The sequence below is a fragment of the Vigna radiata genome, chromosome 5 (genome assembly GCF_000741045.1).
Source record: "Vigna radiata var. radiata cultivar VC1973A chromosome 5, Vradiata_ver6, whole genome shotgun sequence".
In the NCBI taxonomy this organism is placed as follows: domain Eukaryota; kingdom Viridiplantae; phylum Streptophyta; class Magnoliopsida; order Fabales; family Fabaceae; genus Vigna; species Vigna radiata.
The window spans coordinates 1,875,734-1,898,879 of NC_028355.1; the positions used below are offsets into that span (position 1 = coordinate 1,875,734).

The 23,146-nt window shown below is 31.6% G+C and overlaps 2 protein-coding genes across 4 annotated transcripts; both read right to left on the reverse strand.

Moving 5' to 3' along the window:
* Positions 1 to 1,782: 1,782 nt before the first annotated feature.
* On the reverse strand, positions 1,783 to 7,691 carry LOC106759916. 2 transcript variants are annotated; one of them, XR_002667694.1, is made up of 9 exons: positions 7,274 to 7,691; positions 7,049 to 7,189; positions 6,403 to 6,630; positions 5,240 to 5,447; positions 4,566 to 4,702; positions 4,080 to 4,160; positions 3,060 to 3,280; positions 2,462 to 2,528; positions 2,271 to 2,324 (listed from the first exon to the last, which is right to left on the reverse strand). XR_002667694.1 is itself a non-coding variant. In XM_014643301.2 (8 exons), the coding sequence occupies exons 1-8, from the start codon at positions 7,543 to 7,545 to the stop codon at positions 2,025 to 2,027; spliced, it is 1,434 nt and encodes a 477-aa protein (XP_014498787.1). In that variant the 5' UTR covers positions 7,546 to 7,687; the 3' UTR covers positions 1,783 to 2,024. The 2 variants fall into 2 exon arrangements, 1 of the variants encoding a protein (XP_014498787.1); XM_014643301.2 differs by lacking the exon at positions 3,060 to 3,280 and having other exon boundaries at positions 1,783 to 2,324; positions 7,274 to 7,687.
* A 3,715-nt stretch (positions 7,692 to 11,406) lies between these two features.
* Positions 11,407 to 17,701, reverse strand: LOC106762379 (dnaJ protein ERDJ2A). Of its 2 annotated transcripts, none has more exons than XM_014646260.2 (11): positions 17,570 to 17,701; positions 16,786 to 17,011; positions 16,567 to 16,662; positions 16,289 to 16,409; positions 16,062 to 16,168; positions 15,758 to 15,975; positions 15,177 to 15,354; positions 14,936 to 15,055; positions 14,171 to 14,257; positions 13,229 to 13,339; positions 11,407 to 12,517 (listed from the first exon to the last, which is right to left on the reverse strand). In XM_014646260.2, the coding sequence occupies exons 2-11, from the start codon at positions 16,969 to 16,971 to the stop codon at positions 11,684 to 11,686; spliced, it is 2,058 nt and encodes a 685-aa protein (XP_014501746.1). In that variant the 5' UTR covers positions 16,972 to 17,011; positions 17,570 to 17,701; the 3' UTR covers positions 11,407 to 11,683. The 2 variants fall into 2 exon arrangements, with proteins under 2 accessions (XP_014501746.1, XP_022636151.1); XM_022780430.1 differs by lacking the exon at positions 17,570 to 17,701 and adding an exon at positions 17,439 to 17,526.
* Between the last annotated feature and the right edge of the window lie 5,445 nt (positions 17,702 to 23,146).

Sequence of the window (23,146 nt, forward strand, 5' to 3'; positions counted from 1 at the left end):
CTAGGTATATATATATATATATATATATATATATATATATATATATATATATATATATAAAAGTACCTTTATAATAACCATTGTTATTTATATAAGGGATTAAATTGTTAAAATTGGAGTAGGATTACTAATTTTGAAGAGCAACTCATTCTTGGTTTTGGTAATAACATTTACTCACCATGAACCTTGGCTGAGTTAATCACAGCCACTCATATTTATGATTCTTAAGTTAGAATAAATCTCTTGTTTATCAAATGATTGGATAGAGCTTTCAAAACATATACGAAAAATCTAATTTAAAAGAAGGGATGAAACAGTACAGAATAAAATTGTAGTCATACAGTAGTTGAGTGAAGAGATCATTCAACAACAAGTTCTTGTCCAATAACAACACTGAACTCACATCCAACAACAAAACGACCTCCAGAAGCTACGTAACCAACTAGACATGTTGGAAACGATCGACGAAACGCAATCCTCAATACTTGAAACATGTCATTGAATCCCAATTCCAATTAATCAGTTACTTTTGTTTTCTCTTCTCTACACGTGTCTACAATTCTTTCCCTTCTCCGATATCCTTACAGTAATAACCAACTAGTTTGTCATGCAACAAGACAGATGCTCATTGACAAAAGAAAAAGAATCCAAACAACCAAGAGTAACTATTATTTCCCACATTATGGAAGTTTATCTAGTTGTCGCCAACCACGAGATAAATGAAAAAGTACAAGTTTGATAAAGAATAAAATGTATTTATTTGTCAATCTTGGATCTATCTATTATTTACGATTTCAAGAAGTGGCATATGACTGTATCTCAAAAGTGAATAAATTACATAATTGTTTTAAAGCTTAGTTCTTATAAAAAGAAAATCATGCATAATTTGTTACATGATCGTGTATTTGTTAAGGAAGTGTTACAACAAAGTAGAGAAGTATTCACATTCATAATTAAACAGTTGGGTGCATGCAATTGTTACCCTACCAAGTAATTCAATTGTTGTTTTAGACTCCTGGATATTGAAGATCCATCTTTAAAGTGAAAGTGTAAGTATTATGGGGCCATGATGTCGTTTACAGGGCAAAGTTATACTACCATGTTGGTTGCAACGTGTGGGTACCTGACTAGTAAATATATAAAAGAATTTACTGTTTTAAAATAAAATTACTTGATAAAATACCAAAGAATACAAATCATAAGAAGCAAAAGTACATTTGAATCTAAATTATAATATTATACTTAAAAAAGATATAGATAATCCACATATACAATTTTGAAGTTGAGAAAGGGAAGGAGGACCTGAGCCTACACCTAAGTCGCCACCCTACACTGCTTCAAATAAATAATCCTTTATACTTCTCAACTCAATACAAAATGTGAGAAACTTTAACCAGCCAATACCATGTCAATAACCAAAATAAAGCATTCCCTACAACAAGTACCTTCTGAATGACAAGGATCCAATTGAACCCACCAACTAAACACAAATAATCAATATACTCCCTTCTTATCAAAATAAGTGACGTATAAGGTGTTCTAAAAATATTAAGAAAACTAATAAATAAATAAGTTGAGCAAATTTCCTAATTTAACTAATTTATAATTTATTCTGTGAGACTATTTCAATATTAACAATTTATAAGGGGAGAATAGAATAAAATATTAAATGTTTATTAAAATCCTAAATCGTGACTGGTAGAAAAAATTACTAAATTAACACGTCACTTACTTTGGTATGAAGAGAATATTTTCTAACATACTCTTTTCAATACATTATTATTGAGTAAAAATCACATGAGTTCCGATAAATGATATGAGTGTTCCCTAATTTAAAGAGTTTCATTTTTAATTCAGGAACACATGAATTATACCCAATAATAAACAGTGGGTTGTAAATAATGCGTTAGAATGTGGGTTTACTGGATCACAATTAAGGTTGTAGGTCACCAGTGAAAATTTGAAAGCAAAATCAAGTGGGAGATTTTTCAAGATAAAAAACCCCGTTGGACTAGCACTTTCACCTACCTATCTTTGCATCGCGGGGTTTCACATGGAGGAGGAGGTACCCCAAATACCCAATCAAGGACATTCAAGTATTTGGATTTAAACACTTCCCTCTCCTCTGCATAACAATGCATTATGATGGCTGTTGACAAGCTGAAAACCACCACATCAGCCCTCTTGATCCTTCTTGATTGTGGCAGATATCCTGCATCAGCTACACATGTAAAGAAACTCTCAATCGCCCGGGCAAGGCAGTATAATGATATTTCCATTCGCCTGCTTTCCTTCTCAATGGCCAATGCAAGGCCAGTTGGAAACTGCACGAGAATGCAAACTTCAACTTTGACAAATAAATTGCTAATGCAATTGAAAGTACATACTGCTTCCAAGAAATAATACAATTAGAAATAACTTTAATCAATAATAAAAAAAATTGATGCAGTTAGTAACATACAGTTCCCATGGCCACCATTGGAATGTTACATCTTTTGAAAATCCTGAAAAGAAAGCATGTCCACATCCTGAAGAACAGAGTCATTTGTACATGTCAGTTTTACGTTTACGAAAAAGCCATGTTGTTTAAGTAAATAATGAGCCCAAGCAAAGAAGAATAAGAAAAAGATAAGGCTAGTAAATGCATATCTCATGCGCCATCTAATGCAAAAGCTTGAGCTATGTACTACAGAATCATGAATAATATAAAGACCTGACTGTTTGACTCGTGGATGATACAGAGACCCATTTACCTTCGCTGAAATTCAACTTTTTATTAGAGATATAGCAACAAGGATGAACAATTTAGGCCACTTGATTGTAGAGGATTTGATAACATATTAGAAATTAACCCTAAAAGCTTTTTTAAGGAAGGAAGCTTGTTGAAATCTTACTATAAGAAGTATTTTAACCATATTAGAAATATACACTTAATGCTGGGCTATCAGCAAATTAAAAGGTGATTAGATGGTTCATAACATGGTATCAATCATGAACCATTTGAGAAAGAAACATAAAGAGTTAAGATCCAATTGCAAGGTACGGAATTTGAGTCTCACATTGGACATATGGGATTTTCTAATGTGGTTCATAAGACTTTGGGCTCTTCTACTACAACCGCAGCTTGCTTTTGTAGTGTGGTTTCCTCAAGATTCTTATCATCTAGTATCAAAGCCTTCCACCACGTCTCTCAACTGCAACCGAGCAGCACGGGTGGTGACACCAGCATTGAAGTGTTTGCCTGGGACTAGTGCACAGCAAGCCCATGTGAGCGTTGAGGCTGGTGTATAATGCAATGATAGAAAATCTTCTGAATAAAATCAATGGAAAAACTCTCATTTTAATTAGATACGGGTATCTGTTTCACCATTATCCAGCTGAATCTGTTTGTTTTATCAGAACTACATACAGATCCCTTTATTTATCAGTAATTATGTTTAAAATAAACTTGAGCAATTCAACTAAAACTTTTATGCGAGCATGTTGACCCTCATATCTATAGGTGGCAAAACACGTTGCCCTGCCCGGCCCAAATTCTAAATTGACTGGATATTTAGGTTCAAACTGGACTTATGTCAGGCCAACGGACCATTATGGCCCATTTAAAAAGTTAAAATAATAGTTCTACATAAACAAATTAAAAATAAATATGTATTTTAAAAATTTAGGTCATATTAATGAAATTAATTTTAATTTAGATATAATAGTTTGATGTATAAATATAAATTGTAACACAAGTACATGTTTTAATAGAATTTTTTAATATTCTTACTATAATAAATTCATTTTTTAAAGTATAATTATTATTTTAGAAAACAGGCTGGACCATAAGCCTATGGACTGGCAAAACTATGGCCCGATTTAATTTAGGCCACAAACTGGACTGACCCATTTTCTGGGCTTTTCAGGTCTGTCCATCGGGGCCAAACCCAATCTGACAGCTCTACTTATATCCCACATGGAAAGCATGTTCTTTCATTTTTCAACATGATTGGAAATATCAAACTCAGCTAGCAAATTTAGTAGCAAGACAACCAGTAACAATATAGTAGTGCTAGAATAAACTTTCCTATGCTTACCAAGCAGAAGCGCAATACACAGACAGAAACAAGCTTGATCTTGCTGTGCCCAAAAGACTCTTGGTTAATATTGTGCTAGGCCTGCACATTTTAATAATAGGAATAAGAGCAAATCAGTATAACTACGTGACATAGTATGATCTTTATATTGTAGCAATATAGACAAAACCCTCTTTTGAACTACCATTACTGACTAAAATTTATTGGAAGTCACACAATTCTTCTCATTTAATGCCTCTCTATCCTGATTTTGTAGTTTTCAATATATTTCAACCAATTATGAAGGGTGTTGCTAGCAATCCGTTTTCATGAAAAAAAAAATAGCACATATGCTACTGATAATATACTCACTTCAAAAAGCTACTATCTACAATAAAACTTATAGCTCTCAGAAATTTAATCCTGACATAACATGTTTTGTAAAAGTAACNCATAGAATCAGGTGAAGAGTAAATCGGTTGCAATGTATTCCTTTTAGATCATCACCTTTTTAAAAGTCCTTTTCTATGAACAATAAGTGCAGGTATCAAATAAACTGGAAGATAAACAGGTAGTGCTCTTTGGTAAGCTTGAAGGAGAAAAGTGAAGATATGTCCAGTGCATGTTTGATTCCCATGTACAATCTGCAAAATATAGTTGATTTTAAATGCCAGAAGAAGAGACAAGAAATCACAATTTATATCCTGGCTAACAATTAATTTTTAACAGATCTAGATGACATGGTTCAAAGTGAAATTACACAATGCATGACTCAATATAACGCATCAGGTGACAGGAAGGTAAAGTTGAACACAACCCAAAAGAAAAAAATCAATATATTTAGTCACNTTAAACTCAATGTGCATTTTTTATAGGGCCTAGAAGAGAAGAGAAAATAAAAACTATATATTTTCGCCAAGGTGAAGACATTTATTAAATCCAGTTCACTTTGTATTCACAAATTAAATGAGTTAGCATTTGTCTAAGAACCAGAATTCCTACAATTCAATTTCAATGAAGAAATTGAAATTACTGTTATGGTGCAATCAAATTCAACTACAAATTTCATCATGAACCTAATGCTCAAAAACTAAGTTTTCTTTATTTATTTGCTGCAGGCTAATTAAAACTATTGGTAGAGAAAAAAAAAAGGAAAAATCANAGTATTCAGTATTTCATACCGAGCATGGGACTTTCATATCTGGTTTTAATTTCACATCGACACCCATGGTCTTGTAGTATTTCTCAATTGCACCCAAATTAGTGAAAGGCTTGCCACTCGCTATATCTTTTACACCTTGTAAGATAACTGGATCCTTTCCACCATGCTTATTGAGAAAGGATTTATATGAAGCTGGTAAACTATCTTGCTTTAATATATAAGCAGACCTGAAACCAAAATTTCCATAATCATTCATTATTAGAACACAAAAGTAAGGAGAGGGCGAGAGGGATACAAAGAGTCTAATTTCCAGAAGCATAGCTCAGAAAAGAAACTATCAAGGGTATGTAGCTGTAAAATGAGACATCTTCATTCACATTAATTTAAGTGGCATCCAAAGTTTTCTTACAATATCAAAATTAATGTATCATCTACATGACATAAGTATCTAGGGTTATCGAGGAGAATTTTAAGCTGGGTGGTAACAGGTTTATCAGTATGAATTCTTCTCAGTTCCTTTCATTATTTCCTTCCTATTTGTCGAATAACATTATATTTACTTACCAGACTATTAAAGGACCACTTGTATTATATGGTTTGTAACAAACATTGTGCACATATATATCCAATTGTAAGACAACTAGCAAGGTAACCCCGGACCTTCAGTCTCTCTCAGCACAAAGCATGGATATCTAGTCACAACTGATTACTAGTCACAAACTTTTTTAGCATTAAAATCAAAGTCCATATATAGTGAGGGCCCACTGGATCAACTATTCAGCCCCTCACATTATACAAATTAGTTAGTCGGACAGGATCAGGATTTGGCGGAGTGTGCATATGACCATTTTTATGTAATAAGAGTAGTGCATCAGACTTGGACTTAAGTGTTCATACATGCTTTATCCATGAACTGAAGAAAACAACTTGGATCCATCCACACAATCCAGCGACCTTAAACTGTGTTTAAGTCATCAAGTCAAACACAGACTATGTTACAGAAATCACAAAACTAGGCCATAAAATTTGAAAGACTAAATACCATACTCAAAAGTGATACTAAGCTTAAAAAAAGAATAAACAGGGATAGTCATTTCATAAAAGTAATATCAGAACAATTTCCTCAGTAAAAATTAACTGACCAAAAAATATAGAGAAAGCGTAATTAACATGATCACATACAATATCTGTGAGGAGGAGAGACACATGAGGAAAATGTCACCGTGCTTCCACGTGAGAGGCTTACAAATTTTTCCAAACCGTTTGCTCTTAATCCCACAACGAGACGCCAAGACAGCAGCACGCATGAGAATATAAATAGCCAAACTAGTGTGCTGATCTTCTAACCCTGTAAGAAGCATCGAAGACCCGGCCACCGCCCCTGCTACCAGAGCCCTCCACTTCGCAGTCCTGAACCACAACAAAAACCCAATCACCAAGACTTCCACTCCACAAAACCAAACAACAACTACTTTAAAGCACAACACACTAAGACTCTGCTTTAAAAAACTTAAAATAGAAATAAACTGATAGAACTTTTTTCCATAAATTAAAATCAACTCATGCACTTCAACGTTCATAACAGTTCTCTGATATAACTTACCAAAGTACAAAAGGAGGATAAATTGATTCTAACTACCATACGTAAGTGCTTATTTGAAAGTTTATCCAAACGGAGCTTAATTCAATTACGTGACTCAAATCACAATTACCAACCAGTAACATGCAACATTCATAACACCCAGTTTTGAAGTTTTGAATCAGTTCTACACAGTACTACATCGAAAGAGTGCTACGCGCATTTTAGTGAGAGAGAAAGAGAACATGCCTACGGTGACCAGCGAGAGCACCGATAACCTCGTCGGTGGACACGAACGTTCCGGCGAAGGTTCCAAGGAAAAGACCGTATCTCAATGTTTCCTTCAGAGCCTCGACAATTGCATCGCTGTTCGTCACCTCAATCCCCTTCCTGAACGAACGAATCGCATAGTTACCGATAAAGCGCTTGAGAGAAAGCTGTTATTTATTACTTTCTCTTTTCTTTTTTTCTTACCTTGGCGGCTTTTTCCGCGTCAACCGAGCCAAGATGGCGAAGATAGCGAGGCCGCCCTTGATGCCGGCGCCGATCGAGAAACCCTTTGCTGAAGCGACTAGGATTCTCCGGAGCTTCTCCCGCTCGTTTGCAGGGACGGCGTCGACTATGTAGCCGAGCGTCGACGATGCCGTACAAGGAGTGGCCATTTCGATGTGGTCATTGGAGAAGCCGTTGATTTCTTGCCGGGAGCAGCGGTGGTCCCCGCCGTGGTCGGCGGAAGACGGCGACATTGAAAGTGAAGCAGTGTGGGTATGGGTATGGGGGGAATTAATTTCAAAGAGTAGAGAGCATGGATGAGAGAGTTAATTTGGAAGAGGGAAGAGCAGGGATGAGAGAGGAAATGAAATTTATAGGGTGGCGCAATCTGTTACACCTGTATGGCTCCCATAGCTAGCCATGTTGCAAATTCTTGCTTGGTTTTATTTTCAAAATTTACATGGATTTCCAAGTTTTAAAATTTTTAAGAATTTGAAATATTTAAAATTTAGTTTTTATTATTTTTAAATATTTTGTTTCGATAAATTATGCAAAATTTAATAACGATAATTTATTTTTTTATTGTAAGTAAAATTATTTATAAAATTATATTTAGAATGAAAATTTTAAAATTTAGGTATTATAAATTTGTTTAGTCTAATAATAACTAACTTAAAAGTTATATAAAAAAGTATAATTAATTTTTTCTCCACAATACATATCCATTAAACTTTTCACCATGAAAAATAAAATATGCATTAACAATATAAAGGACGATTAAGATCATCCAACAAGAAATTAAACGTATAAGTTTATCAATAATTTTTAAATTATTGATAACTTAGATCATTCAAATTCATTAAACTTGAGTATTAGTTAAAAAAAAAATCAAAATCATGAATAAGGCTAATTAAATAAGTAATAAGACAAAGTAAAATAAAATTAGCATCAATGGTGTTAAGGAAAGTGTTTAATTCGTTTATCTTGTTATTATAATGAATTTAATACGCGTTTACTTATCTTTAAAAAAAGTGATTGTATATGTATTTAAGATAAATGACAAGTTGCCAGTTTAGTTTTTCAAAATTTGAAAAATATGAATCCATAAAATACAATTTAATGATAAAATAGTATCTGATTTACCATCAAATTAATTGGTAATGTTAAAATTGAATAGTAATATTAATTTACAAAAGTTAACAATAAAAAATTTATAGATAAAGCCAATAGATTATTTTAAATATTAAATTGACGACGTCGGTAAGATAATTAAGAAAGAAATTGAAGTTGTGTATATAGTATGGTTTTATTGAGTGCCTAATTCCAAGTAGTTATCCACATCACTTAAATGCGTTATTAAATGTATTTGTATAAACTAAAACACTGTTGTCATCGCACATGTAGTTAGCTGTTAAGATACAAAAATATTTAATTCCATCCTCGATTAATAATAGACCTGTAAAATAGGTCCTATAATAGGTTATGGTGTTAGCCCATGTGGGTTAGGACCAAAAAAGTTCACAGGACTAAAAAAGCCTTTTATTAAAAAAGTTTTCAGGGTTAAAAAGCCCCAAAACCTTATGGGTCAGGATCAACCCATGGGCTTTCTTTTTTACAAAAAAAATAAATATTCAACAATAAATTGCATTTTTATAGAGAAAAGAAACACTTATATTAAGTGTTATAACTTGAAAATTTTAAATTATGAAGCACACAAACTCAATCAGAGAAAAAGCTATCAACTTATATAGCAGCCAGAATCACAAACAGTAAAGAATGATTGTCAAAAAAATTGAATGTGAAGATTGGTGGCAGTGTTTATTTTAGATGCTTTCTAATCAGGCATAGTCAGTTAATTTACTCCAATACCTTATTAACATCCGTATCTGGAAAGTAATTTTGCCTACTATAATTATTGCATATTTGAAAACAGATATGTCCAATGAGAGAAAAAAAAAAGAGATATTGTATACATCCAGAGTTGGAAACTAAAAAAAGAGATATTTTTAAAATATATGATTATTTAATATTAATTTTGATTCAATAATGACTATAAATGTTTTAATTAAAATATATGTGTGCTTGAGTTTTTTTTTTAAAAGAAAAAATAAAAAGAACATTATTATCATAATTATAAAAATGAATATAAATAATTTTATTAATTTTATAAATAATATTATGTTAAAAATAATTTTTTAGTTTATCAAAATAGTAAGTTTTAAAAATAATTAAATAATTAATAATGTTTAATTTACAAAATATTACCAACAGAAATTAATAAGATAATAATTTTAATTAAAATATATATTTAATAAGATAATAACGTTTAAGCTAATTTTAGTTTATGGAAAACAATTATTTTTACTTTTCTATTTTTCAAACGTAATCATTTAAAAAAACACTGTGTTAGTATTTAAAATGTACACCAACTGTCTCAAAACTAACAAATGTTATTTTATGGAAAAATAATGTTTTGACAAAATTTATATATATAATTAATTGACAACTTGTTTATAATAATATAATAATAATATTATAATAAAAAAATTCAAATGTTAGAAAGAAATATTTATTATTATAATAATAAGATTTAATATAATATAATATATAATATTTAGAGAGAAAGAGTAAAATTACAATAAATTATGTATATATAAATTATGTTATTTCTAAAATTTAATTAAAGTTTTAGAGTGAGATTAAAATCTAATTAAGTTTTAGAGTGGGGCTAAACCCACTTTAACCCTGACCCTAACCCACTGAGGGGGTTTTAGGGGTTGAGGCTTTTTTCTGGCCCCCTACTTGGTGGGCTTCTTAAAATAGGATTTTTTCAATAGTGGGTTGGGGCCGACCCTGGGACCATGGGTTAGTTTGACACCTCTAGTTAATAATACCTCTCATTGTCGTTTGATTGAGATATTTTTTATCACAATTAAATTTATCTTTTTTTGTTGTAGGTATTGTTTGAATTTATCTTTACTTTCATAAAAAAAATATCTATTAACTAAATAGAAATATAAATATAAGTAATATTTTAATTTTTTAAATTAAATACAAAATATATATTGTATTATACTTTTTATTAATAATCATTTATTAAAAGGTAGATTTTTATTGCAAATCACAAAAAAAAAAGTTGAGCTTAATAGGCTAGTAAATATTAAAATATTAAAGTAAACAGAAATCAGCAGCGTGAATGTAAGTGATTTAATTTTTATTTTGTTAGGTTGTGTTGATTTAATTTTGTTCGTATAGCTTTTAGACATAGTTGAAATTGTTGATTTGAATAATTCCATGAAACTTTATTAACGAGAGTGGTAGGGGAGTCTTGCTGCATTGTTCCTCCACCAATCCAAGTTAGGCCAACCTAGCGACCATTCTACTTATATTATTGGTGAGAAAATCAATGATCATTGTTCATACTAATTACAGCTCTTCCACAAACCAAACACAACATTTCTTATCCTCTAACTTCTACCTTCACATCTTTCTCCACGTAACAATTATATTTAAAACACCATCTATCTTATTCTAGACGCAGTTTTATTTAAATTAAAATTATATTCTGTAACATCGAAATCATTCTTACCAACATCTTTTAGAACAACAAAATTTTACTCAAGACTGCACATAATAATGAAGTATACTCATAAGTTTAGTCTTCCAGTATTTGAGTTAATAAGTAATAAACAGTCGCATTCAATTTCAAATAATGAGACTGCACATGATAGTCTAAATATCTTCAAGACGCACTTAAAGCCTTCCAGGTCCGAAATTTGAGTAATTATTTTAAATAAGTAAAATTTTGATAATATCGCCTAATTATGATTGTTGTTTCAATATGTCAATTGTGTCATAAATCTCACGTTATTTAAAAATCGAGGCTAAAAATGATTTTCAAACACTTTTGTTTTTTCTAATCTCATCGAGACATGGCACCGTGAATGAGGCACAAATGAGAGTTTACAAACAAACACTCCTGCCCCCAAGAAGCTTTTTAAACAGAACCATTGGTTTTTGGTTAATAATACCCCTTATCGAGTTTTACCAATCTAAAAGTAATAACAACAACCACATTGCCAACCAAATAGTAATTAAGACCCTGTAAAACAAAATTTCTCGACAAAACATTTAATAGAAGTTGTACACTTGTAAAAACAAAATTATATCCTTACTCTCGTTTACCATACTCGAAATTTTCAGATGATATGACAACTTAATCACGATGATATCAGCTGAACTAGAATATGACAGAAGTCCAAGCATCAACGCAGTCCAACCGATAAACAAAATGAACAACGCAGACTATAACTTCTACAGTTGATATAGTTCTACCATCCAAGAGGGGAAAAAGAAGAAAATTATGGTTCTATCAAGTTAGGAAAAGACTTATCATTCTTCATCAGAGCCGGAACTTTCTGCACCTTGACCATGTTTATTAACGGTGCCATTGGCAGCTTGATGCTTATTTTTTGTGTTTTGATCATCTTCTTCATCTTCGCTGTACTCACTCTCATAGTCATCATCATACTCTCCATCCTCATTGTCCTCATCCTCCTCAACTCCATCCTCCGTGATAGGTCCTTCATCGGCCAAAACAGCACCCCTGGTGCCAGCCCGAGTCCGTTTCAAAATTTTGAGCTTCAAATTTGTCCTTCTGTCACAGCCCAACCAAGAATCACACAAACAATAGCAAGTCAAACTGTAGTTACCCTCTGAAGGGGCCTGAAACTTTCCCAATACCAATCTAGAGCCCCCTTTCACCTTCTCAACTGCTTCTGCAACTGCCCTACTTGTCTCCTTCACATTTGCTCCTGACCCCTCCATAGATTCTTCAATTGCCTTAGATGCAGCAGTTAGAGCAGCAGCTTCATCCATGAAACTAACCTTCTGAGAAAACCATACATTATTTGAAGTAGAATCTGCAAGCAAAAACCAGTAATTTTCTTCTTTCTGAAATGGGTAGTATGGGGCGTGTGGAAGAGCACCAATCAGGCCATTTCCCCTTTTAACATTTATCCAAGCATGGATTGTCACAATGTCACCCTCTTGTATACCCTCTTCACCTTCGGTCTCACAAGTTACCTCAAGTGTCAAGGAAGGCATCATGTCCAGTACAGTCTCAATGTCTTGCACTTCAGCAGAAGATAAGCCACCTGTTTGAATAAGCAGGTCAGCTCGCTCCTGAGAGTCCATGTCATGAAGTTCCTGAAATGTTCTCACCTTCTGCATATCAAGAAGGAAAATGCTTAAGTCAGAGACATTCAAGGTGATGGGATCAATTGGGAAATTCAATGACCAAGTAAAAACAGGACAAAGAAATTCAACATTTGAATTTCAAAAAACCAAAACAGTCACTATACAGTATACACAACTTCGGGCTAATTGTGCACACCACAGATATCTATGCATTTAAAAAAAATAAAAAAAAATAAAAAATAAAAAATAGCTCATTAATCTAAATTAGTAATTCAGCCACTAAAAAGAAGGATCCAATCAAAAAGTATTGCCCCATTTCAAAATTGGATGTAAAGGTTTCCTGTCATCTAGCTCAAGTAGTTACACTAAATTAAAGTAAATGGTTTCATTTTCAATTTTATAAAACCTCTAAAAATAAAATATCAAGATTTACTCTTTACTCAAGTTCTCAATATAATCACCATTTTACTAACGTGTTCTTTTTTTGTAAACCTTATTCATTTGAATACTATCCATTTGTCAATCTAGAGAGCACTTGGCATTGACACGAAAAAACTTCTATTAAATTGGATCAAGCAAGGAGCTAATTAGCTACAGTTAGATCCCCAGGACAAATGTGTATAAAAAGGTTTGTTGATATCTTAAATCGGGCCAATGTTCAATATCTTTAAATCATGAAAGTATGAGTAAACAATCATTTACAATTGGTTGGCAAGATTAGGAATAATATTGACATACCTTGCGGGCCACCTTCTTAATAATAGTCTCACTAACGTGAGGCAACTGTAGAAATGGTGCAATGCCTTCAGGTGATCCACCAGTAGATTTTCTAGCGCTGAGAGGAACAGCCTGCATAGGAGATCATAAATCATGAAAAAGCACATCCTATAAATATTGTTTTACATAAAAGCAACGAAAACAAGTATTAATTGATGATATATTCAGTTAAAATGCTTTGCTATTACAAGACAAGAAAAACAAACATGAAAAACAATGAGAGGTGCAAATTTCCATATAAAATAAAATTATACCAATAAGACATCCTTTCAAACTACACTGAGAGCATATCTATATGTACAAAATTTGTGTAGCATAACCTAACTGTGTTGTTCTTGAAGAGATGACGATACACCAAGAAACATCTACATAAGAACCGAAAGATGCTGGAAGAAAAAAATGAAAAAGACTTTTTGGTTTACTCAACAATCACAGGCACATCTTAAATGCATTTACAAAAAAAGAAAATCATATTAGCCAGGTGTGACAAATAGAAAATCTGTACATGTCATCTTAATGTGTGTGCAAGATATTGAGATATTTCTCCCATATTCTAAAAGAGACAAAAAAGAAAATGTAAAATATATTATATACATATACTAGAAAGTGGTTTTCTGTCACTTTAACTAAGTTAAATAGTATTTCCTTTTCTCCTTATATGATAGAAGTATAGGGGTGGCCGATGTTATATCATTTCAAGGTCATTTATAAACGAGCATGGGATAGAAACATGACAAACAATTACAACTCAACTTACAAACATATGACGATAAAGAATAAAATGAATACTATCCCAAAGTATTCAGTATTGTGAGAGTATTCTGCAAATGTGAAAAGTGATTTTTCAAAACTAAACATATCAGGAGATAATTGCATATGGAAAATTCGAATTAGATTCATCACCTGGATGATACATTGAGAAAGTTCAACAACACCAATTGCAGGCCTCAGCCAACCATGGCCCTGAGCGTTTCGGGGTATAACTGCCATCTTTTAAAAAATAGCAGAGCATTAAGAATGTACAGAAATACAAATATCACAGATTCATGACTAAAATCCAGAAAGAGGGATATCATATATATCATACAAGAGATTCATCATAAGCAAAACTAAATATTACAACGACCAACTAGTATATATAATAAGCACATTTTCATGATAGGTATGATCTAGATTTGGTACTGTAAATCTCAGTAACCCGCTACCCTACTTCTATACCTTCTTTGCAGTAGCATAAGAAAAACAAAAAAGGCTACCAAAACTATTTTTAAAAACACAAAATAATAGCTTAAGAGAAATAACATACGGTCTGTATCTTTTCATTTAATTAGGTTTTCAGATATTTTCCAAGAAAGTGATGCCAAGACATTCATGACTGATTTTGCGAATATGATGTCATATGTAGCATTATTCTTTACATTATTCATCAATAACAAAAACCACACAGCTCATGAAATTATTTACTAGCTCTAATCAGTTCCCTTTAACAATATAACCTTTTTCCAGTTCACTTATAAGGGAGGTAAGCTGAAAATTTTCCACATGTTTGTTTAAGAGGTTTAGATACAACTTATTTTGCTTCTACAAAAAGGGAAAGAGAATATCCCCTACTAAAAGTTAACAGCGTAAAGTATACTTCGATAAGTAAGGTGAAATAGTATGCCAGACCTTCATTAATTCTTCAAGAAGGCGAGGTGCTGTTTCTAAAATTCTTCTGAAATCACTTTGTAAAGATGGAGACAAGGATGCAAATTCACGGGTCAACTGAGCTTGAACTAACAGCTCTGTCTGAAAGAATATGTAAAAGATGTTGGCTCATAATGAAAGACCAGAATAGGACACTTGCCCTCCCAGAAGGAGAAAAAAAAAAAAGGAAAGCTTCAATAGGCTTAGCCATACAAGAACATACCTTAACTAGTGCAGGATGCTGCTTCCAAAACTTAGCCTGTTCCTGCTTAATGTTCTTGAGGTCAAGATTCAACTCACTTCTTACCAACAACAAAAGCTTCTGAAGAGGTTCATCATCAGTCCTACGAACTGGAATTTCCATATATTCGGCAGCTTTGATGAAAACATCCATGACTTTGCTGTACCATGTCACACATAATAAACTTTAAAGTTTAGAATGGTTAAATAAAATAACCCAACTGTTTTATTTTAAATCTCAGATAAGTAATATTTTAAATCCCAATGTTCCATCAACATTGCAGCACAATTTAATCTTGTAAGTTCAGTATGAAATGGAAAGGGCTTTTAAAATCTTATTTATTTTACATTAACATCCTTTTGCAAACTAACACTGGTGATATTTCTAATTGAACTTCAATTTAAGTTAAGTATATAAAGAAATAGATAAACATACATCAACAACAAAACCTAGTGAATGGAAAACTTTAATGGCTTACTGCAAAAAATCAGTTCTCTGTATCCTCAAAGAATATTGATGAAAATGAGGACCGACAGAGTTTAACAGAAAAACAATGTACAGACCTGGGGGCCAAGGAAGGCTTCATGAGGTAATAGTAAGTGGAAAGTGTTTGATGCATCACATAGTTGCCAGTGTACTTTGACGATCTGGAGAGATAAACAACAGCAATAACCAGTGGCAAGAGAATGCACACACCAACAATCCAAAGCAGAAGTATTCCCCCAGATGCCCCATCAATATTTAGCAGGAATTGTGGAAGAGCTATACCCATTTGAAATCCCTGCAATAAATATCATGTATATTTCAACAGTGTAAAACAAAAAGATAAAAGCGTCTTAGCATTTTTCCATAACCTTGTGTTTTTACCTGTCGGCCATCAGGATGGCCATATTTTTCATAATTTTCACGAGCTATTGGATCTGTAAGAGCTTGATAAGCCTTGGCAATGTACTCAACAAAGTACTTGTGTGCCTCTAAATGAAAGGGGTCAAAATATATCAGTTACATGGGTAATTGAAGAAAGCCTGCATCCCAGCAAACATCAGAGTTTGGAATGCAACAACACAAAAATAAACAATTGAAACACCTTCAACCTGGATCCGGATTTTTATCTGGATGGTATTGAATTGAAAGTCTCCTATACTTTTTCTTTATTTCAGACTCTGCCGCTCCAGGCTCTAACCCTAGAATACTAAATGGGTCGAAAATTTCAATCTGCACAAAATTTACAGTGAAAATTTCAAAATGTGGACCATTGGAACACTTAACCAGTGAGTAAAATGTTACACCACAAATACAAGATCCCTTAATACTAATCTAAAATCACATGCAGTGGAATAGCTAAATTCATTTTAACCTATTTATTGTTTACCTCACGACTCATGGTCTTTATGTAATAAACCAGAATAATCATAATCACCCAAAGCAGTAATAATGTCATATTACTACAGGTCGACACATTCGAAATCTGCAAAATCAAAGGGAATAGAGCACGAGTAAGAAGAAGAAACAAGACATAATACAAGAGTTAGATTAAATATCACAAATAACTAAGCAATCATCTAAGACAATGAAATAAACATGATCTGACCCTCTTGAATATCGACTTATGGTACTTGCCCGACCGCGAGCATTCAGAGCACTGACAGTGTATGCTCTTTGATTTCTTAGAGGCAGCTCGGCACAACTTTGTTATTGTATATGGCACTATAGGAATGGCCATTATTGTCAAAATGAATATTGGGAACAGTGCACTATTCTCCTCTGAAGCTGCCATCGTTCCCTTCTACACCCAACAACCTGGATAGTTACCAGACCTGCAAAGAAATTCCTCGTCATTACTCACAACACAGTCTTCAGACACAGTCTCAGGAAAAGAAACAACACCCACATAAACACAATAATCAGAACCCACACAAAATGGTTTCAACAACTTTTACTGTGGGCAAGAAATCTGACGGAATTCTAAAAAATCGAGATTATCAATTAGTGCCCCTCGTGAGAAACCAAATCCGGGATTCTACATAAAGGACTCTATAAGCATTAGATGTGCAATGGGGAAAGCACGAATCATCAAATTCTAATCGAAACAGCAACATAAAAACTAATTCCCCTTTCCTCACACACACACAATGCAAAGCAGCTTCAATTTCAGTTGAAGACTAATAAAGTATACGTTTCAGACAGTCACAGATAGCAAAAAGTGAAAATGCGCGGTTTCAAAATCTTCATAAACCTAATTACCGACAAATTAGGATATCCAGAGGTTTAATTGAGGAAATTAGAGGTTGAATCGAAACAACAAGGAAAGCAATCCATGCGAAATGATAGAGATCGAAAACGCAAAGACATGCAGAGAGAGAAGAGAGAGAGACCTGAGTCTTGGGATTCGAAATGGTGGAATGAAAGGTCAACTTCGATGGGGGAGGGAAATTGGAGGAGATGGGACCTGAGAACACAGAAGTGAGGGAGATGAGATCGCAACAAACACAGAGGACAATTACATAATTTTACCCTTAAATATTATTTTAGTCCATATGAAATTAATGAACTCTTGATTTTAGTGTCCTAAAAAATAAATTAAAATATAAAATCTTATTTTTCTGTCTTTCTAATTTCAATTACTCTAATGTTCCAAGGTGTACACTTATTTTCCTTCAAATAAATATAACTGTTCTTTAGGCCTGTCTTAAAATATGTAAAAATACTCTTCTAAAAAATATAATTATTTTTATCTTTTAAAATAAAGATGTAATCAAAGCACACATAATAATAAATATTTAAAACTCTAATTATTTCATACAGATATATACTTTTTTTTAATTAAATATTAAATTAAAAATTGAGTCAATTATGTTATAAAAAAAATAATGTTGTTTAATATAAAATAAACATTTTAAAGAGTTTAGTAAAAGTTTAATTAAAAATAGACAATTTTATTACGGAATTAAAGTTTAAATTGTGTAGTGTTATTTTCTACTAATTTAAGGAAAAAATTAATAATAAATTTAACATTTAATTAAAATATATACAAAATTTAAAAAGTTTTAATAGAAATTGAATAGAAAAAAAAAACTAAATTTGTTCTGAACTTACTACTTAATACAACAAGATAATTTGCATACTTTGTCGTCACATTTTACTTAAAAGAGAAGATTATTTGTGCATCTCTTATTTCCCAACCAATTTTATTATTCAAATGAAATATATATATATATATATATATATATATATATATAATTATTTTTCTCGTACAAATTAAGGATTTAATAATAAGAATTTATATACATAAATAAAGAAAAAAAAGAAAAAAAGTTAAATATATTTTCCGTCCTTAAGGATTTTGGGTTTAGTCTCTATTCGAAACTTTGATTGCTTTTACCACTAGTCCTTAAAATTGAAGGACGTTAACTTTTGTTTCATGTGACAAACGGCAAGGCCTTGCCCCTGCACCTGTGCCACGATTTTGCTCTTCTATCTTACGCCGTTATGAGCCAAGAACGCGAGAAGGGAAGGGTTAATCTCTTGCAGATGGCGAATGGAGTGTTTTTGGATTTGCAGGTCTGTTGCAAGTGATGGCGCATCTGGTTGACAATGATGATGCGAGGGAAGATGTCGCGGCTTACAAGGATTTTGCGTGTTGAAGGTGGCGTTGATGGAGGATGGCATCGTTGCAGGGGAGCTTGCGAGATGAAGGCGCGACAACGGAGAGGCTTAGTCGATTTAGGGTTCGTCGCAACACTCACGATTTGGGATTTCGCTCGGTCGTGGTTCTCGATTGGTCAGAACGAACTCGATGTGCGTCTTTCAGCATGGTGCGATTTGCGATCGTGGTTGCTCGCGTTTTTTGGATTTTTCTGAGTTTCAAGTCATTATGGGAATGTCATGGATGACTCGCGAAGAAGAAGAAAGGGCTCCACTCTTTTGGATTCTTTGCAGGTGAAGAATGGAGATGCTTGCTTGATCTGCGGCTTGGACTGTTACGCGATTGGGGTGATGGTGCATGAGAAGCAAAACCGTGGTTGCTTTACCAGAGAAGATAAATGAAGTTTTCAAACACAAACAACGTGATAGAGAGTGAAGAGGCAAGCTGGCATAAGATGAGGTCCCGTCGTTTGACACATAAAAAAACAGTTCAATTTTAAAAACTAATAGTAATAACTTCAAAACTATTAAAACTAAAAATAATCAAAATTTCAAGTAGAGACTAAATCCAAAATATATCGTTAATCAATAATTTCATGTGCCCATGTATCATATCAACAACACCATATTTGGAATAGACGTGAATTAACTAACGTATATTGTTTTTAAATCACTAAAACAGCAACTGCATTTTTGGAAGACCAAATTTTATTATTCGTTAAAATATTAAGAATTAATACGTTCTATTTAAGGACTAAAATTATAGTGGAATCTATAATTAAAAATTTTAAATGAGAGAAATAATTTAATCTCGAAATAACTTTCTCACAAGTAATTTTCGTTTAATCTCAAAATCATAAAAATTTGTTTACTCGAGCTCTTACATTAAGAAAAAAAATTAAGAATATAAATAAAAACATTGTTTATGAAATAATATTGTTTTCTTTTATACGTTACTTTTCACTTTAAAATCATAAAACTCTGTTTACTAGATCTCTTACATTAAAAAAAATCAATATAAATAAAAAAAATTATGAAAGAATAATATTATTTTCTTTTATACTTTACTTTTCATTTTATTAGTTCTATATGTAACTCTTATTTTGAAAAGTTCAAATTGACTATGAATCGATTATAACAAAATATATAAATGAAAGCAAGTTTCACTACATAAATCAATTTTACAAAATTTAATTAGATTTAAAATTAACTTTTTAAATAATAAGATAATTATTTAAAGGGTTAAATATGTTTTTAGTCCCTTTACTTTGAGGCAATTTTGGTTTTAGTCCATATTTTAAACTAAGGTACAATTTAGTCCTTCAACTTTAGAAAATTCTTTTTAATATTTTTTACCAAAATTTTGTAACGTTATTTACTGGTTCAAACGCGTTTCTCAGTTAACATTAAAGCAAATAAAGTTAAAAAAAAAATTGGTAAAAAAGACTAAAACCAGAGTTTTCTAAAGTTGAAGGACTAAATTGTACCTTAGTTTTGAAAGAGGGACTGAAACCAAAATCGCCCGAAACTATAGAGACTAAAAACATATTTAACCCTTATTTAAATTTTTTCTTATCAAAATTTATTATTTATTGTAAAATCCTATTAATATCTAATTCTACACTTAATGAGTATATGTCTTAATATAAAGACAATTAAATCCTATTTATGTAAATTTAACTTAAATTATATATTTTAAAAAAACACCACTAATATTAAAATGATAGCTATTCTTCAAAATAATAACTAAAATCAAAGTTTAAAAAAAAATATTAATTTCATATTTATCAAACAGAAAAAAAAAATAAATTATATTACAAATAATTTTTAAAAAATAATTAACATAGAAATATTATAAACGCCGTATTCAATTTGTGTAAATTAAACCATTAAAAATGTCTTAAAGAGTTGAAAATGGATAAAATTAAAAAACATAAAATATGAAATAAATGTTATTGTTCACTTTAATTTGGTTTTCAGTTTTTCTTAATTGAATTTAATTAATGTTGTTTATATACTTATATTGATTGTGATGACCTTATTATGGAAAGTAATTGATATTTTCAAACTTTGCCTAATGATAGTATATAATCATTATTAAACATTGTGGTTATGTTAAATTATTAGTTTATATATAATATTGATTATATCACTAATTGACTATGCGTAATTTACAGTATACACTTTCGTAGAAAAATTTGAATACGTATATTATATTAAAAGTGAAGATAGGTTAGGTCAATCAAGATTTTACTCTTAACAGATATGAATCAACTAAAATAATTTAATCTTCAACCAAGGCAATGGAGGTCATCAAAGTGGTAGCCTTTTTCACAATATATGCTTTGGTTATACTTTCTTTGGTCAATTTAATCTTGTATTTAGACAGCAAAGACATTGAAGAACACAAATTTTATGTGAGCAATTTAATCTTTGGAGAAAAAAAATTGTCTACTACACACTGACGCTATTCAGTCAATGTAAAAAGAACAAAAAGAAGCATATTCATCCCCTTAACATCTTTAGCTATTACAAAATAACAAAAAAAAAACAAGAAAACAAGAAATTGAAATAAGGAATGAAAGATTTCTGATAGTATTTCAATCCAAAGACGAACTTGGTGACACGTATTCTTACCGTATTCTTTTTCATTGGTGGTCGGAATGGACCTAGACAACGACCTAGGTTCGTCTTTAGGTTGAAATGACATAAGAGATGCAAAAGACGCAATTTTTTCTTACGAAAAAACTAAAAAAGGAAGGAGGTGCTACTACGCTACCCAAAAACACGAGGAAAACTGCACTGAAATGCAACGAACACTTCGTAGACGTCGATTAATGTCATGTCCGACGTCTATAGTGCCCTTAGACGTCGGTTAGTGCCACACTTGACGTCTTTATAGTGTCTTTAGACATCTAGTAGTTTCGTGTCTGACGTCTATAACAACTAATAGACGTCGATTAGTGTCATGTTCGACGTCTTTATAGACGTCGGTCATGTTAGTGAACCGACGTCGAACCTGCAAACAACCGATATCCAATTAACGTCACCCACATAGACGTCAGGTCTAAATGTGATGTCAAAAGCTAAAAATAACATACGTCTAAAGCCCTTTCTGCACTAGTGATCATTCTCTATTGTTGTTCGGCTTTCACGCTTTAAGACTCTTATTATTAAAATTTTCCTTTTAATATGAACGTATAATTTTGTAGTACGTTGTTCATTTTTTATATGTTGAATATGTAATTATTTGTTTGTTTGAATATATTGTTGTATTGACTTAGCCTTAGTTTCCCGTTTGAGATTCACTACAAAAATTATTTTTTGTTTCTAAGTTTTTGAAGAAGTGTATTATTTTAAAACTGAATATAGGAGGAGACAATAATAATTTAGAAGTATTGAATCTTGAATTGTCTGGTTGGAAAATTTAAGAAGAATAATAATTTTTTTGTAGTTTGTTAATATATGTAAATTTCAATATACATATCTTAAATTTTATGAATATTTTCAAATGTGTTTATATTGCGATTTGAAATCACTTTCGTCTCGTGTAACCTGATGCTTAGAAGTTCACGTATAAGTATCATAAATTTGTGTAGCCTATGTTTGAAAAACGAGGTTATTAACCACTGCACACATATTTCATTATTTCTTTTTACATCTAACACAACCACGGTATTCTTGTACCAAAGAATCGTGTTTTTCTTTTTAGTGCTTGAACATCTAAAAATATATATTTTAAATGACTTTTAAACTGAAATTTTAGATAGTAATCACAATAAATAAAAATAAATTTAAATAAGATATAAATTGAATATTTGTTGGTCTTATTTTTGGAATGAAACAAAAACTGTTTATGAATATTTTATGTGTGCAAGAAGATGACCATTTTGATACAATTGATGAAACTCGTGGATAATAAGTCCTGAATTCCTTTATTTTGATACAATTTAATTTGGGTGAGTTATGTATACTTTTGTGTCCATATATACTATATTTTTGTGGTGAGATATATAGTTTCCAAAACATGGGTAGTTACATCATTCTTTATTGTTGTTTGGCTTTCTCACTTCGAGGTTCTTATTATTAAAACTTTCCTTTTTAATATGAACCTATAATTTTATATTATGTTGTTAATTTTTATATGTTGGGATATGTAATTATTTGTTTGTTTGAATATATTGTTGTATTGACTTAGTCGACTTAGTCTTAATTTATCGTTTGAGATTTAGTACAAAAATTATGTACAGTTTCGAAATTTTTGAAAAAATGTATTATTTTAAAACTGAATATAGGAGAAGACAATA

Excerpts from the sequence above, each read along its gene's own strand:
- LOC106759916 (XM_014643301.2), bottom strand. The coding sequence starts at position 7,545 with ATGTCGCCGTCTTCCGCCGACCACGGCGGGGACCACCGCTGCTCCCGG. Across the intron at positions 5,448-6,402 it reads CTCTCCTCCTCACAGATATT|GTCTGCTTATATATTAAAGC; the intron begins GTATGTGATCAT and ends TTTTGGTTTCAG. Across the intron at positions 4,703-5,239 it reads ATATGAAAGTCCCATGCTCG|ATTGTACATGGGAATCAAAC; the intron begins GTATGAAATACT and ends TATATTTTGCAG.
- LOC106762379 (XM_014646260.2), bottom strand. The coding sequence starts at position 16,971 with ATGGCAGCTTCAGAGGAGAATAGTGCACTGTTCCCAATATTCATTTTG. Across the intron at positions 16,169-16,288 it reads AGATAAAAATCCGGATCCAG|AGGCACACAAGTACTTTGTT; the intron begins GTTGAAGGTGTT and ends CCTTTCATTTAG. Across the intron at positions 15,355-15,757 it reads AAGCCTTCCTTGGCCCCCAG|CAAAGTCATGGATGTTTTCA; the intron begins GTCTGTACATTG and ends GACATGGTACAG.